This window comes from Pteropus medius, unplaced genomic scaffold (assembly GCF_902729225.1).
Source record: "Pteropus medius unplaced genomic scaffold, Ma_sr-lr_union100, whole genome shotgun sequence".
In the NCBI taxonomy this organism is placed as follows: domain Eukaryota; kingdom Metazoa; phylum Chordata; class Mammalia; order Chiroptera; family Pteropodidae; genus Pteropus; species Pteropus medius.
The window spans coordinates 22,599,502-22,612,915 of NW_024349797.1; the positions used below are offsets into that span (position 1 = coordinate 22,599,502).

A 13,414-nucleotide genomic window follows, 5' to 3' on the forward strand; every position below is an offset into this window, starting at 1 on the left:
CGTGCGACCCGCTCCCAGGCCTAGGCGATAAGAGATGAAAATTCCTGGGCTTTTGACACGGTTGGTTAAGCACCATTTACGTCCCCTTCCAGATCCAGAGGGACGCAGCAACCATCATGCAGCCATACTTCACGTCCAACGGCCTGGTCACCAAGGCGCTAGAGCACGCCTTCAAGCTGGAGCACATCATGGACCTGACGCGCCTCCGCTGCCTGGGCTCGCTCTTCTCCATGCTGCACCAGGCCTGCCGGAACGTGGCGCAGTACAACGCCAACCACCCCGACTTCCCCATGCAGATCGAGCAGCTGGAGCGCTACGTGCAGGTCAGGGCGCGCCTGCACCGCCGGGCGGTGGGCTGCACAGGCCTCGCCTGTCGGGGTCCCGACCCTCCTGACACCACAGGCCCACTGGGGCGCGTCCTTTCCTGGGGAGAGGGCCAGCCTCTCACGGAGGGCAGGCATGACCCCGGAACGCCGGGAGCCGCTCCGAAGGTTAACGTTGCCGTAAACGTCTTTGTTCTGGTGCTGAAACTTTGTGGCTGATGATTGTACTTTCTCTTTCAATAGCGATATCTGGTTTATGCCATCCTCTGGTCCTTGTCTGGAGACAGTCGGCTGAAAATGAGAGCGGAGCTGGGTGAATACATCAGGAGGATCACGACCGTGCCGCTGCCGGCCGCCCCCAACGTCCCGATTATCGATTATGAAGTAAGTGCGCAGGCCGCCGCCCGCCTCCCTCTCCCTCCGTTCTTGCCGTGTTGGTTTGATTCACCCTGGAGCCACCTCACCATGACCTCTGATTTTGTCAACCCATTTCGTAAAAGCACCTCATCCTCTTAGTTTTGTGTGGTACAAGGAATGCAGATTAACTTAAAGGTTCTGATTTCCGTGGACACGAGGGGCGTGTGGGTCCCGGGGTGACGGCTCCGTCTCTGTGTGTAGGTGTCCATCAGTGGAGAATGGTCGCCGTGGCAGGCCAAGGTGCCTCAGATTGAAGTGGAGACACACAAGGTGGCGGCCCCTGACGTCGTCGTGCCGACCCTGGACACCGTCCGCCACGAAGCCCTCTTATACACCTGGCTGGCTGAGCACAAGCCCCTGGTCCTGTGCGGCCCCCCTGGGTCCGGCAAGACCATGACCCTCTTCAGCGCCCTCCGGGCCTTGCCTGACATGGAGGTAGGAGCCGGGAGGTGGGCAGCGAGCCTTCCGTGGTCCAGCGTGGACGGGTCCTACAGCGCTGTTCCTCCCTGCCCAGGTCGTGGGCCTGAACTTCTCGAGCGCCACGACCCCGGAGCTCCTGCTGAAGACCTTCGACCACTACTGCGAGTACCGGCGCACCCCGAACGGCGTCGTCCTGGCCCCGGTGCAGCTCGGGAAGTGGCTGGTGTTGTTCTGTGACGAGATCAACCTGCCAGACATGGATAAGTACGGGACGCAGAGGGTCATATCCTTCATCAGACAGGTTCGTCTGCTCCCCCGGGCCCCTTCTGCCCCCCATCTTCTGTTCGCACTTGCTTCTGACGTGCTACCCCTGCTTGCCCTCAGATGGTGGAGCATGGAGGCTTTTACCGAACCTCAGATCAAACCTGGGTGAAGCTGGAGAGGATCCAGTTTGTCGGGGCTTGTAACCCGCCCACGGACCCTGGAAGAAAGCCTCTCTCTCACAGGTGACACAGCCCCGCAGGCTCTCCTGCTCCACACACCAGTTCGAGGGTGCCTTTAAACATAGCACTACAAAAAGCTGGGTTTAATGACGAAAAGGTAACAAAATACTGCTTATCGCAGTCCCTCCTGCGTCCCTCGCACAGTACTGGAATACTGGGACACGCACGTGAAAGTGAAAGCGTTTTCCTGGGCAGCAGTGAGCTGCCCTGGACCTGTCTGCAGGGTGGAGGCTGAAACCAGCCTGCATGGTTTCCCTTCTTTGCTTGATTTTTTCTCAAGTGTTTTGCATCTACTAGTACGTGTCAGACCCAGTTCGAGTGTGACCTCGGATGCCTGTGCCGTGAAGCCTGTGTGGGCAGGTTAGGGAGCCGCCTCGGGTCCAGACCCCAGGACGGGGGTGCTGCGCTCTGCACGGCTTGTTGCCGGGGGGGACTGAGCCGGCTCTTTTGGCACAGATTCCTGCGTCACGTGCCTGTGGTGTACGTGGATTACCCCGGACCCGCCTCCCTGACGCAGATCTACGGCACCTTCAACCGGGCCATGCTGCGGCTCATCCCGTCTCTGCGCACGTACGCGGAGCCGCTCACCGCCGCCATGGTGGAGTTCTACACCATGTCTCAGGTACGCGCCTCTGTGCCTCTGGCTGTCCGGCTTTGTGGGAAGACTGAGCTTTCTCAGAGCATTTCTGCGGGGTGCCGCCCCGCCATCCCTCCGCCCGGTCCTGCAACCGCAGTCAGGCTCATGCCCGCTCTGTCCTTGTCTGTACGTGTGTGTAGACGAATTTCCTTTATGGAGTTGAGTCTGTACCGTGCCGTCTCTAAAAGGACACGCCCTGGTCCCAGCGGCACGAGCGTGCACGTCCAGTTCTCCTGCAGTGTTTGCCACGGCTGTGCTGCTGGACTGCTGTCAGGGGCTGGACCAGTGATGCGCCCACCAGCAGCGCTGCATCCCCTGTGTCCTCGTCAGCATTTTAAAAGTATTTATTAGAAAGATCTTTGCCCCCTGGATGAACAGAAGCCGTTGCTAGTTGCGTTTCTTCGTGAAGCCTTCTCACGTACGCCCTTGAACCAAGGGCTCATGCGAGAGAACTGCCGGCCGTCCAGTGACACGTCCGTCGTCTTCACAGTGTTTTATGAAAGCGCCGCCCATTGCATGTTGTGAACATTTTTAATTTTGCGTAATTACGGTTTTTTCCCCTACAGAATTTTTTGACAGCATAAAATTTTTTTTATTGTTTCTGCTTTCTAATTCATGCTTTGAAAGACTTTCCTCTGACTTATATTTTTTTAAATGTTGTCAGAACAATTTTCTATGGTTTCATATTTTTTCGACATAAAATGAGCAACTTGGGCCTGACTGCTCTGGACAGTTGCTCAGCTGTTCCAGCGTTGCTTAATTAAGTCATCCTTAACTGTTCCGGGGTCTAGATTTTTTATTTTTGACATAAAAGTGTTAAATGGCATTTGACCTTTCCCATACTTTCCGTGTCTCACATTGTTTGCGTGTTGTTTCCGGTTTTCCCTTTCGTTCACCGTCCGCGTCTTCCGCCGTTGGTGTGTCGTCTCCGGCTTTCCGGCCTGCACAGGAGCGGTTCACTCAGGACACGCAGCCCCACTACATCTATTCGCCCCGCGAGATGACGAGGTGGGTGCGCGGCATCTTCGAGGCGCTGAGGCCCCTGGAGACCCTGTCCGTGGAAGGCCTCGTTCGAGTGTGGGCACACGAAGCCCTCCGTCTCTTCCAAGACAGGTAAAGCCGAGGGACAGTGGGCCCCGTGCCCCTGCTTCGCGTCCTTACTACCTTCTGGGTCAGGCCAGTGTGAGGCCGGCCTGCCCAAGACTGAGCTCGGCCGTGCTGCTGCTGGAGGGGCAGGGGCGGCGAGGGATCGACCGTGCCCACCCCCGATATAATGGGTCACGGGGACTGCCCACCGCTGGTGACCGTGTGACCTCGGGAAAGGCACTTTGACCTCTTTAACTATTGAGTGGGCTCCACACGAGGTGATGGCCTTGTCAGCGGAGAGTTAAGATGCCTTCTGAGGGCACCTGGGGCGCAGTCCCCGCCCGCGGTCTCTGTTCTCACCCGGGTTGCAGCTGTGTCTCTGGGACATCGGTTTTTCTGTTTTACCTATTGACCACTTGTGTCAGCTCTTTTCCCTGTGCGTTTTGACTTTTCCTAGTCAAGCGACCAGCACTTAAGGGAAGGAGCTGTTTGCTGGCGACTACCGATCAGCGTCAGTCACCGGAGGTCTGTGGTCTGAGTCACAGTCAGTGTCAGTAAAGAGCTGAGGCTTTTTGTCTTTCAAAGAATCTTGAAAATTACTGACCTTTTAAAATCAGGACCTTTTTCACGCATCCTTTTTAGTTCCACGTGATCTTTGTCTCACAGTAAGTTCTTAGTTTTCGTAGCTCCTGCCCTGTCGTACCTTTTCCTTACGTTTTTAATTTTCTGTGTTTAGCACTGCAGTTCTCCACAGAGTTTCAGGCTCAGTTTAGGTTAGCGAGGAAAAGCTAAAGTGCATTGCTTTAACTAAATCTCTAGTGAACAGCACGTCTGAACGGACTGTTTGACGCAGCCTCACAGTTCCGGGTTGCAGAGTTTGGGGAGATGATCGACCCGGGAACCAGCTCCCTCAGAACAGCGCGGGAGGGGCTGCAGGGCCCCGCACCCCCAGCCTGCGCGAGGTTTCCTGCCGTGGCCCGTCTGCAGCGGACGCGGTCCCAGCAGGACGAGCTCCTCTGGCCACTGGCAGTGTCCGGCGTGGGTAGCTGGTAGCACTTACTTAATAGTTACTCCCCCGGGAGGATCCAGAGCAGACGGTTCCCTTCAGACTAAGAAGCAGGTGTTTGGCGGTGAAGCCCCTGGACCAGTCACCTGCCTCCAGGTGGCTTTCCGTAGCCAGGCTTCCGGGAGTATCGCCTCGTTGTCCACGGACTCTCAGGCCAGGCTTCGGGGAGCCCAGGTTCCCAGAGCCGCCTCGCAGAGCAGAGCACGGCGAGAGAGACGGAGGAGGCAGGGGAGGCGGAGTAAGGGGCTCGTTAGCCCTGGCAGCCCTATTTTTATATCCTTGTGGGGTTCTACCACTTTAAAAATGTAGTCTTTTTGTTGCTGTTATGTGAGCTATCTTTAGTTGCTCTTTTTTTTTTTTAGTTAGAAAAGAGAATTTTGAGGTACAGGGTAATTTTCACAGATTTCCCAAAACACCAAAGACAAAATTTTATTTAGATTCAAATATAGCCATAGCAGTCGGGTGTCCCAGCACTCCAGGCTGCAGTGACTGCACGGGTGGTGGCCTTCGCTGGACGGCCCCCTGGTAGCCTGCCAAGTGCCAGTAGTCAGCTTCTCATGAGCCCCCCCACCCCCCCGCCTACGAGGACAGCCTCCGTCCCGCCTGCGTGCTCCGTGGGCTCCCTCCTAAGCCCTGTGTCTCTGAGCGGCACCGTTACAGCACCTCAGGACACCTCGCCAGCAAGCTCCGAAACCGGAGTCAGTTTCGTTTTTTAAATCAGTGTGAGCAAACCTTTTTAGGGGACTTTTTTAAAGTATGGGGATGCCCGAGCTCTGAGGGCTTTTATATTTAATGTTAAAGATCAGATCGCTTGAGTCATCTTACATTCAGATTCTTAGGTTTTCCATTTGTAGGAAATGGAAGAGAAAGCACCCAGCCCTTGGAGCAGCCCCCAAAACACACACACACACACCCACCCACCCACCCAGCCCGGTGGTCTCCCACCATGGCCCCGGGGCCTCATGCGTGCTCTGCTCCTCCCTACAGACTCGTGGGGGACGAGGAGCGGCGCTGGACGGACGAGAACATCGACATGGTGGCCCTCAAGCACTTCCCCAACATAGACAAGGAGCGGGCGACGAGCCGGCCCATCCTGTACAGCAACTGGCTGTCAAAGGTGACACCTGGCTCCACTTCCCTCCATCCTGTCCTTTCAGTTAGAATTGTTTTCTGACCAGTGTCTTCGTTTTGAAGTGCCTGTGAATGAAGCTGCTTGTAGGCACACTGGCGCACTACGTGTTTGCAGCCGTTGGTGACTTAGGGTGGGAAATCCCAGGGCAGCGGCTGCGGCTGGCGTGCATTTCTGCTCCCTGCGCTGGCTCCTCCGGCCACTAGAAGACGTGCTTCGGTGTGTCTGCCGTGAAAGAAGCCTTTGCTTTCGCTTTCCTCACACTGAATATGGGGTGATTGTGAAAATTTGTGTGAACATGTTTTATGTGCTGAAGTTCTAAACCAAAGCGGCATTTCCAGGACAGCTGAGAGGTGTCTTTTTCTCTGAGAAAGATTGGGACATTGTGATAGTCGCCAGCTCGATACGCACTTCACGTGGGAGGCACTGCCGCCCGGCGGCTCGGCGGCGAACACAGCCTGCTTTTGGGGAGCTGCAGCACACCGGGGGAGGGGGGGCATCTCGGCACAGCCGGCCCTTGCGTTGGTTCCTAAAGGGTTCGAAGGCCTTAGTGTCAGGAGGACATGCCAAGCAGAGGGCCCAACAGCAAAGGCACAGGACGGCAAGGGGCAAGACAGGTTTGCTCAGTGTTGCTAGAATTTTTTATTTATTTCTAGACTTGAGATGCTGATCCTTCATTTATAGGCAACATCTTTCCCTGGTGGCTTTCTTTTCACTCTTTATAGTGTCTTGTGAAAAAGATATTCTTGAAGACACCTACCATTTAAATCCATAATCCATCAGTAATTTTGTGTACGAAGTGAGTTATGGGTCCGTTTTCAGCTTTTTTTCCTGTGGGCGTCTATTGTCCCCTTTACCCTGCAGTGTCTCTCTGTCGTAATAGGCATCCCTGTGCACAGAAGTCTGTTTCAGAGCCATCCTGCTGTTGATCTGTCTGTGACTTCCTGTGGGAAAACCACGTAGTCTCGATTACAGTAATGAGTGTATCCGATAGGCCAGGTCCTCACACCTGGTTCGTCTTTAGGGCAAGCTTGACCATTTGGGCCCTTTCCTTTTCCCACTGAAATTTAGAATTGTTTTGTCGAGTGGCACCAAAACCACCACTGCCATCCACTCGGGTTTTGGCTGGAGTTATATTGACTCTCAATGTCAATTTGGGTGCAAGTGACACTTTTACAGTAGCATGCTTTTTTTCCTCCTTGATCATAGTACATCTCTTCATCTATTTAGGTATTTCGTGATGTCTTTCAGTGAAATTGAGTTTTCTCTATAAAATTTTTCTGTACTTTTTGGTCAGTCCTAGTTAACTTACATTTTTGTTGCTATGTTATAAATAATATCTTTTGTTGCATTTTAACAGTTTCTTGCTATGTGGAAATATAACTGACCATGGTATGATAACTAAGATAATTTATTCTTAGTGATGTGGGTCTTACCTTTTTTCCTACAGGACTACATCCCAGTAGACCAAGAAGAGTTAAGGGATTATGTCAAAGCCAGGCTGAAAGTCTTCTATGAGGAAGAACTGGATGTCCCTCTGGTCCTGTTTAATGAAGTGTTAGACCACGTGCTCAGGATTGACCGGTGGGTGAGCTTTTTGTTGTCACATCCTCACCACCCGCCTAAGCTGCTCTTGACCCAGGGTGTGGGGGGATCATGCCAGGCCTGCCGCTGTCCTGACAGACCTCCCCCCGCCTCCACCTCAGCCTTCGCTGCCAAGCGACTCCCCGCTTTCTTTCTAAGTCCAGCTTCCCTGTCCTAACCTTTCCTGCGAAGCGGAACTTCCTTCAGCCCCTCCTAGCACTTTACACCCGCCAAGATCACAGCCCTTGCAACCTCCTACTGGAATTGGGTCTGTCTCCCTCGTGTCATCGGAGTGTCTGGAGTGTCATGTCTTATTGCTCTTTGCATCCCACTGGACCTGGGAAGGAATAATTGGTCAACAAATGCTGAATGTACAAATTCACGTCAAAACGCTAGAAATATAGATTGAATCCTGAAGAAGTTCAGGACAGGAGTGTCAAAGGGGAGTGTCAAAGGGGAATGCAGCGTAACAGCCTTCAAATTTGTCCTTTCTCGTGTTTCAGAATATTCCGCCAACCTCAAGGCCACTTGCTTCTGATCGGTGTCAGCGGAGCAGGAAAAACCACGCTGTCCCGCTTCGTGGCCTGGATGAACGGGTTGAGCGTGTACCAGATCAAGGTGGGTCTGCTTACTGCCTTGTAGTCTGAGCGATGGACTCAGTTTGTGCATGGAGCTGCTTGAGCGAGAACGGACCTAACCTGCCCATCGCTTCTGCAGGTGCACAGGAAGTACACCGGGGAAGACTTTGATGAAGATCTTCGGACAGTGTTGAGACGCTCTGGCTGTAAAAACGAAAAGATAGCATTTATCATGGACGAGTCCAATGTATTGGATTCTGGCTTCCTGGAGCGAATGAACACACTTCTGGCCAACGGAGAGGTGACTCAGTGCCCTGTCGCATCGCGTGGTACGTGACGTTGGATTACGAGAACCAGTCAGGCATGGTGCTGCTTTATTCCTAGGTCCCTGGTCTCTTTGAAGGAGATGAGTACGCCACCTTGATGACCCAGTGCAAGGAGGGGGCGCAGAAGGAGGGCTTGATGCTGGACTCGCACGAGGAGCTGTACAAGTGGTTCACCAGCCAGGTCATCCGCAACCTCCACGTCGTCTTCACCATGAACCCGTCCTCAGAGGGACTCAAGGACCGTGCGGCCACCTCCCCAGCACTTTTTAACAGGTACGCTGGTCCCCGCTCAGCTCTGGGTCGGAGCAGTCGGTTCCCTTCCCCGGGGACACCTGCTCCTGGAGGCTGTGCTGAGATGCGGGCGTCTTCTTCAGGTGTGTGTTGAATTGGTTTGGGGACTGGTCCACGGAAGCTCTGTATCAAGTTGGCAAAGAATTCACAAGTAAGATGGACCTGGAGAAGCCGAACTACATCGTGCCCGATTACATGCCCCTCGTGTATGACAAACTGCCGCAGCCCCCGTCGCATCGGGAAGCCATCGTGAATAGCTGTGTGTTTGTTCATCAGACTCTTCACCAGGTGGGTTCTGCTCGGAGGTCACGGGGAAAGCAGAGCTGACCCTTGTGCCACAGTACAGCTAAGCCAGTACAAGAGGAGACCCTCAGGTTCTTCAGATTGGACGCTGGCATCACCTGCTGCTCTCTAGCCTCCCGATGTCATCTCGTCCTCGTCACCAACCCTTCACTGCCCCCACAATTCTGTGTCCTCGAAGCACTCTCTGCTTTTCTCTTCTTGCTGCCACGGTGTCCAGGCCCCATCCCCTCCTCTCGACCAGGGCTTGGCCCGCTCCGTCTGTAAAGGACCGCAGGGGTTTCTGGCACAGCCACCCAGCTCTGCACGTGCAGCACAGAAGCCGCTGCGGGCTGCGTACAGGCGCATGAAGTGGCAGGGCCCAACCGCTGGCAGCTTACTGACCTTGCTCTAGACTGTGATGGAGGAGTCCGGTCTGCTCCGTCTGAAGCGCTTGGTGAAAACCACTGCATCGGCCACCTGCATGGCCTCTGGAGTGTAGTCCAGCCCTGGCTCCCCCTGCTGGCCCTCCTCCGCCACTGCCCTGCTTCACACGTGTCCCTGTAGGCAGAGGGGACCAAGAGCAGTTGATGACACGAGCCTGTGCTGCCTCGCCCCTCTCTTGCTGGTGCCATCTCTTGTTTTGGTATCCACTGAAAATAAGCAGGAGAAGGCTGAGGAGGCGTAACTCCTCAGTTTGTGGAGCCTTTTCTGAGATTGCCGTAATCACCTTCCCCATGCTAGGGAAATCCGACGAGAAAGCTTAGAGGTTTAAGGGACGTTGGATCTCGTAGGAGGCTGAGCTAAGGCCCCAGCTCTAGTGCTGTGACTCCTGAGGGCTGGGTCCATGCCACCAGGTCACACCGAGGGCCAACAGGCAGAACAGTTAGGGTTTTTTGAGGTGAAACCAGAGAACGTCCTGAAGAGTGAAAGATTTAACTCTTTTCTCAAAGGCTAACGCTCGGCTAGCCAAGCGAGGCGGCAGGACGATGGCCATCACGCCCCGGCACTACCTGGACTTCATCAACCATTACGCCAACCTGTTCCACGAGAAGCGGAGCGAGCTGGAGGAGCAGCAGATGCACCTGAACGTGGGGCTCAGGAAAATCAAAGAAACAGTCGACCAGGTACGTGGCCGGCATGAGCTCCCTTTAGTGGCGCAGGCCTGGGCGAGGCCGCTCTCGGGTCGGCCCTCCTGTCTGCCTGCCTCACGTGCTTTTCGTTCCGTAGGTGGAAGAGCTGCGTCGTGACTTGAGGATAAAGAGTCAGGAGCTGGAGGTAAAGAACGCGGCGGCCAATGACAAGCTGAAGAAGATGGTGAAGGACCAGCAAGAGGCCGAAAAGAAAAAGGTGCTCCCTTCACGTCAGGAGCTGGGGCCAGTGCGGGCTGGGCGTTTTCCATCTCTGAGGAGAGTAGGAAGTGCAGGCCGAGACGGGTTGCAGGGTTTAACAGGTCAGGGTGTTTGGGATGGGGTGAGGGGCGTCGTGCTGGGATCCCCTCTGCAGACCACTCAGCGCTTACCCCGCAGCTGAGCCATCCTTCCTCTCTAGGTCATGAGCCAAGAAATTCAGGAACAGCTGCATAAGCAGCAGGAAGTGATTGCAGACAAACAAATGAGTGTCAAAGAAGACCTGGACAAGGTAGAGCCCGCCGTCATCGAGGCCCAGAATGGTACGTGTCTGCCGTGCGTGCTTTCCCTCCAGGTCAGCGCGGGGCTCAGGGGCGTGAACGAGGCTTCCCTCAGGCTCTGGGCGTATGCACTTCCAAAAGCATCATTGGAGGATATCCGAAAGCTTTTCTGCGTACCCAGCACTGCCTTTATCTCTTAAAGCAAGGTTCCTGTAGAGCAGCGGTCCCCAACCCCCGGGCCACGGACCAGTACTGGTCCATGGTCTGTTAGGAACTGGGCCACACAGCAGGAGGTGAGCGAGCGAAGCTACGTCTGTGTTTGCAGCCGCTCCCCAGAGCTGGCTCTACTGCCTTAGCTCCCCCTCAGGCACTAGATTGTCATAGGGGCACGAGGCCCTGGTCCCACAAAGGTTGGGGACTGCTGTAGAACTGGTCTGTTTTCACTGTAGTGAAATCCCTCTCATAAGAGAAAGTTGACAGAATAAGCTTTGTGTTGAAAAATAGTTTTTCTTTTAATCTGGTGATAATTAGAAATTCTTGAACTTCACTAAGAAATTCTCACGTACAGTGTCACCATGTTGTCATTTCTGCGCGTGTTCTTGTCATGGTCGGTGGTTACTCGAGGGCTGAGAACAGTTACTGGTCTCTCCCTTTCCACCCCTGTGAGCCTGTGGGGTGCTGTGGCAGTAGGGCAGTACCTGTCACCCCGTTTTTGTTGGCAGCTCACACGGTGAAGAGTGACTTTAAGCCTGTGCTCCCTTCTTGCCCATTAGCATTTAAATTGTACGAAATAAACGCATAAACTTTTGAGACATTTTTAAGGTAACATCTTGCTTTTTATGAAACGTTGCCGTTCGTGTTTAAAACAGTAAGATCTTCATAATTTAAAAGATCGGTGTCGGCTACCTAAGCTATTCCAGATGGTTTTAAGACAGAAATTCTTGCATCCACTTGGATCTTCTGAGCAGTTGTCCCTTTTCTCATTGGAGTTAAAGTGTCTGTGGTCTGGTGCCCGTCTCACATCCCGCTGTCTCCCCGCCCCCCAAACCTCTCCCGCTGTGCCCAGCCGTGAAGTCGATAAAGAAGCAGCACCTGGTGGAAGTGCGTTCCATGGCCAACCCCCCTGCGGCCGTGAAGCTGGCGCTCGAGTCCATCTGTCTGCTACTGGGGGAGAGCACGACGGACTGGAAGCAGATCCGCTCCATCATCATGCGGGAGAACTTCATCCCCACCATCGTGAACTTCTCTGCGGAGGAGATCAGGTGACTGCCGGGAGGCAAGAGACTGTTCGGGTGTTGGGAGGCCTTTCTGTTCTCTCCCGGCTTTGTCTGTGAAGTAGCATATGCCGGAAGGCAGCGTCAGTTAGCGACATCAGTGCCCTTCAGACCGTTTCCACTCAAAGAGGGAGATTTCTTCCCCATGTTCCTGGCAAGAGTTTTCTGACCCTTAACCACACAAGCCATACCCTTGCTGCAGTCAGAGCAGAGGCCCCCCCGCCCACTGCCACAGAGCTGGCCCCACTCTGTCTCCTGTTGGGGGAGGGGGAAGGACAAGGGGCCAGAGTCCTTCTCAGCAGCGGTGTCACTGTCTCCTAATGGGGCTCAGTCAGTCTCGTCCTCCGCGGTCACCAGGGCAGCAGGCGAAAACTGGCCTTTCCATTTTGATTTCCCAAAAGCTCCCCTGTTCTTTGGCCCTACACTTGCTTAGAAACGCAACCCCTTTTTTTCAGCGACGCCATAAGGGAGAAGATGAAGAAAAACTACATGTCCAACCCAAGCTACAACTACGAAATCGTGAACCGGGCTTCGCTGGCCTGCGGTCCCATGGTGAAATGGGCGATCGCCCAGGTGAGTCGCACGGCTAGGAGCTCCCGTGGGCCGTGACGTCTTGTCCGGTCACTTTTCCTCGACAGTTACCATTTGCCCCCCTCAGCTTAACTATGCAGACATGTTGAAGCGAGTGGAGCCCCTGCGCAACGAGCTGCAGAAGCTGGAAGATGACGCCAAGGACAACCAGCAGAAGGCCAACGAGGTGGAGCAGATGATCCGCGACCTGGAAGCCAGCATCGCCCGCTACAAGGAGGAGTACGCGGTGCTCATCTCCGAGGCCCAGGCCATCAAAGCCGACCTGGCCGCTGTCGAAGCAAAAGTAAGCTCTTCCACGGGTCTTGTCGCCAGTGCGCTCCCTTCCCCCGCCCCCTGAAGGCTCCGTTTTGGTGTTAATGTGGAACGCTTGCTGGCCTCAGCAGGTGGACCGGGATTATCATGGTGACAGGTGCTGCATGGGCCACATTCTCAGCGAATTAGCTCTGTAAAGTCTGAGGGGGTCCTGATGACTGTCCTGCACATCGCTGAGTGGCGTTTAGGTAGAGACCGCCAGGGCAATCTGAAGCCAGTGAGCCTGCTCCCCGGTGGCCGGCTCCACACCTGTTAGTTCTCGGGCCTCGACTTCATAAGCGACGTCACTGAGGGCCTCCTTGTCAGGATGTCCCATCCACTGCCCCCTCGCTCATGTCCGCCCACACTCCTCTTCAGCCCTCAGACTCTAATCCCTGCCACCAGCATCTCTCCCTCCAGGCCACCTGTTCCCCCCACCTTTCCTCTCTCCTGTCCCATCGCTGCTCACGCACAGGCTGAATCTCTGCACTTGCCTCACGCCTGACCGGATTCCGACACTCGTCACTGGCCATGTACAGCCTGGGCCCCATCTCCTCTGGGATTGCGAATCACTTGAGCAGGATTCTATTTCTAGCACACACAAACCTGCACCCAGCATGGAGGGACAGATCCGCTCTTTCATCTGTAAATCCCGTGTTGTCTCCTGTTAGGTGAACCGGAGCACGGCTCTTCTGAAGAGTTTGTCTGCCGAACGCGAACGATGGGAGAAAACAAGTGAAACTTTCAAAAACCAGATGTCTACCATCGCTGGGGACTGTCTTCTGTCGGCCGCGTTTATTGCTTATGCGGGTTATTTTGACCAGCAGATGCGGCAAAACTTGTTTACCACCTGGTCCCATCACTTACAGCAGGCCAACATCCAGGTAACCGTCCGTAGGGAGTTGCAAAAAGACGTGTTTGGGGTGTGAGGCAAACTGCCGTCCGGGCAGCTGGTGCAGCCCTAACTAGACACGGAGAAGGGAGGCCAA

General features: G+C 54.7%; 1 protein-coding gene across 1 annotated transcript in view; it reads left to right on the top strand.

The window, feature by feature from the left end:
- The window catches only part of DYNC1H1 (dynein cytoplasmic 1 heavy chain 1), a 64,987-nt gene that overhangs the window by 39,041 nt on the left and 12,532 nt on the right, over window positions 1-13,414 (top strand). The window contains exons 36-55 of the mRNA XM_039884243.1: window positions 93-323; window positions 567-707; window positions 942-1,175; window positions 1,255-1,461; window positions 1,545-1,666; window positions 2,120-2,285; window positions 3,250-3,413; window positions 5,440-5,569; window positions 7,032-7,165; window positions 7,669-7,783; window positions 7,883-8,044; window positions 8,128-8,342; window positions 8,444-8,648; window positions 9,593-9,766; window positions 9,870-9,989; window positions 10,191-10,311; window positions 11,336-11,531; window positions 11,999-12,116; window positions 12,202-12,417; window positions 13,097-13,309. Of these exons, the coding sequence (XP_039740177.1) occupies window positions 93-323; window positions 567-707; window positions 942-1,175; window positions 1,255-1,461; window positions 1,545-1,666; window positions 2,120-2,285; window positions 3,250-3,413; window positions 5,440-5,569; window positions 7,032-7,165; window positions 7,669-7,783; window positions 7,883-8,044; window positions 8,128-8,342; window positions 8,444-8,648; window positions 9,593-9,766; window positions 9,870-9,989; window positions 10,191-10,311; window positions 11,336-11,531; window positions 11,999-12,116; window positions 12,202-12,417; window positions 13,097-13,309 (3,384 nt within the window). The remainder of the gene's footprint in view (window positions 1-92; window positions 324-566; window positions 708-941; window positions 1,176-1,254; window positions 1,462-1,544; window positions 1,667-2,119; window positions 2,286-3,249; window positions 3,414-5,439; window positions 5,570-7,031; window positions 7,166-7,668; window positions 7,784-7,882; window positions 8,045-8,127; window positions 8,343-8,443; window positions 8,649-9,592; window positions 9,767-9,869; window positions 9,990-10,190; window positions 10,312-11,335; window positions 11,532-11,998; window positions 12,117-12,201; window positions 12,418-13,096; window positions 13,310-13,414) is intronic.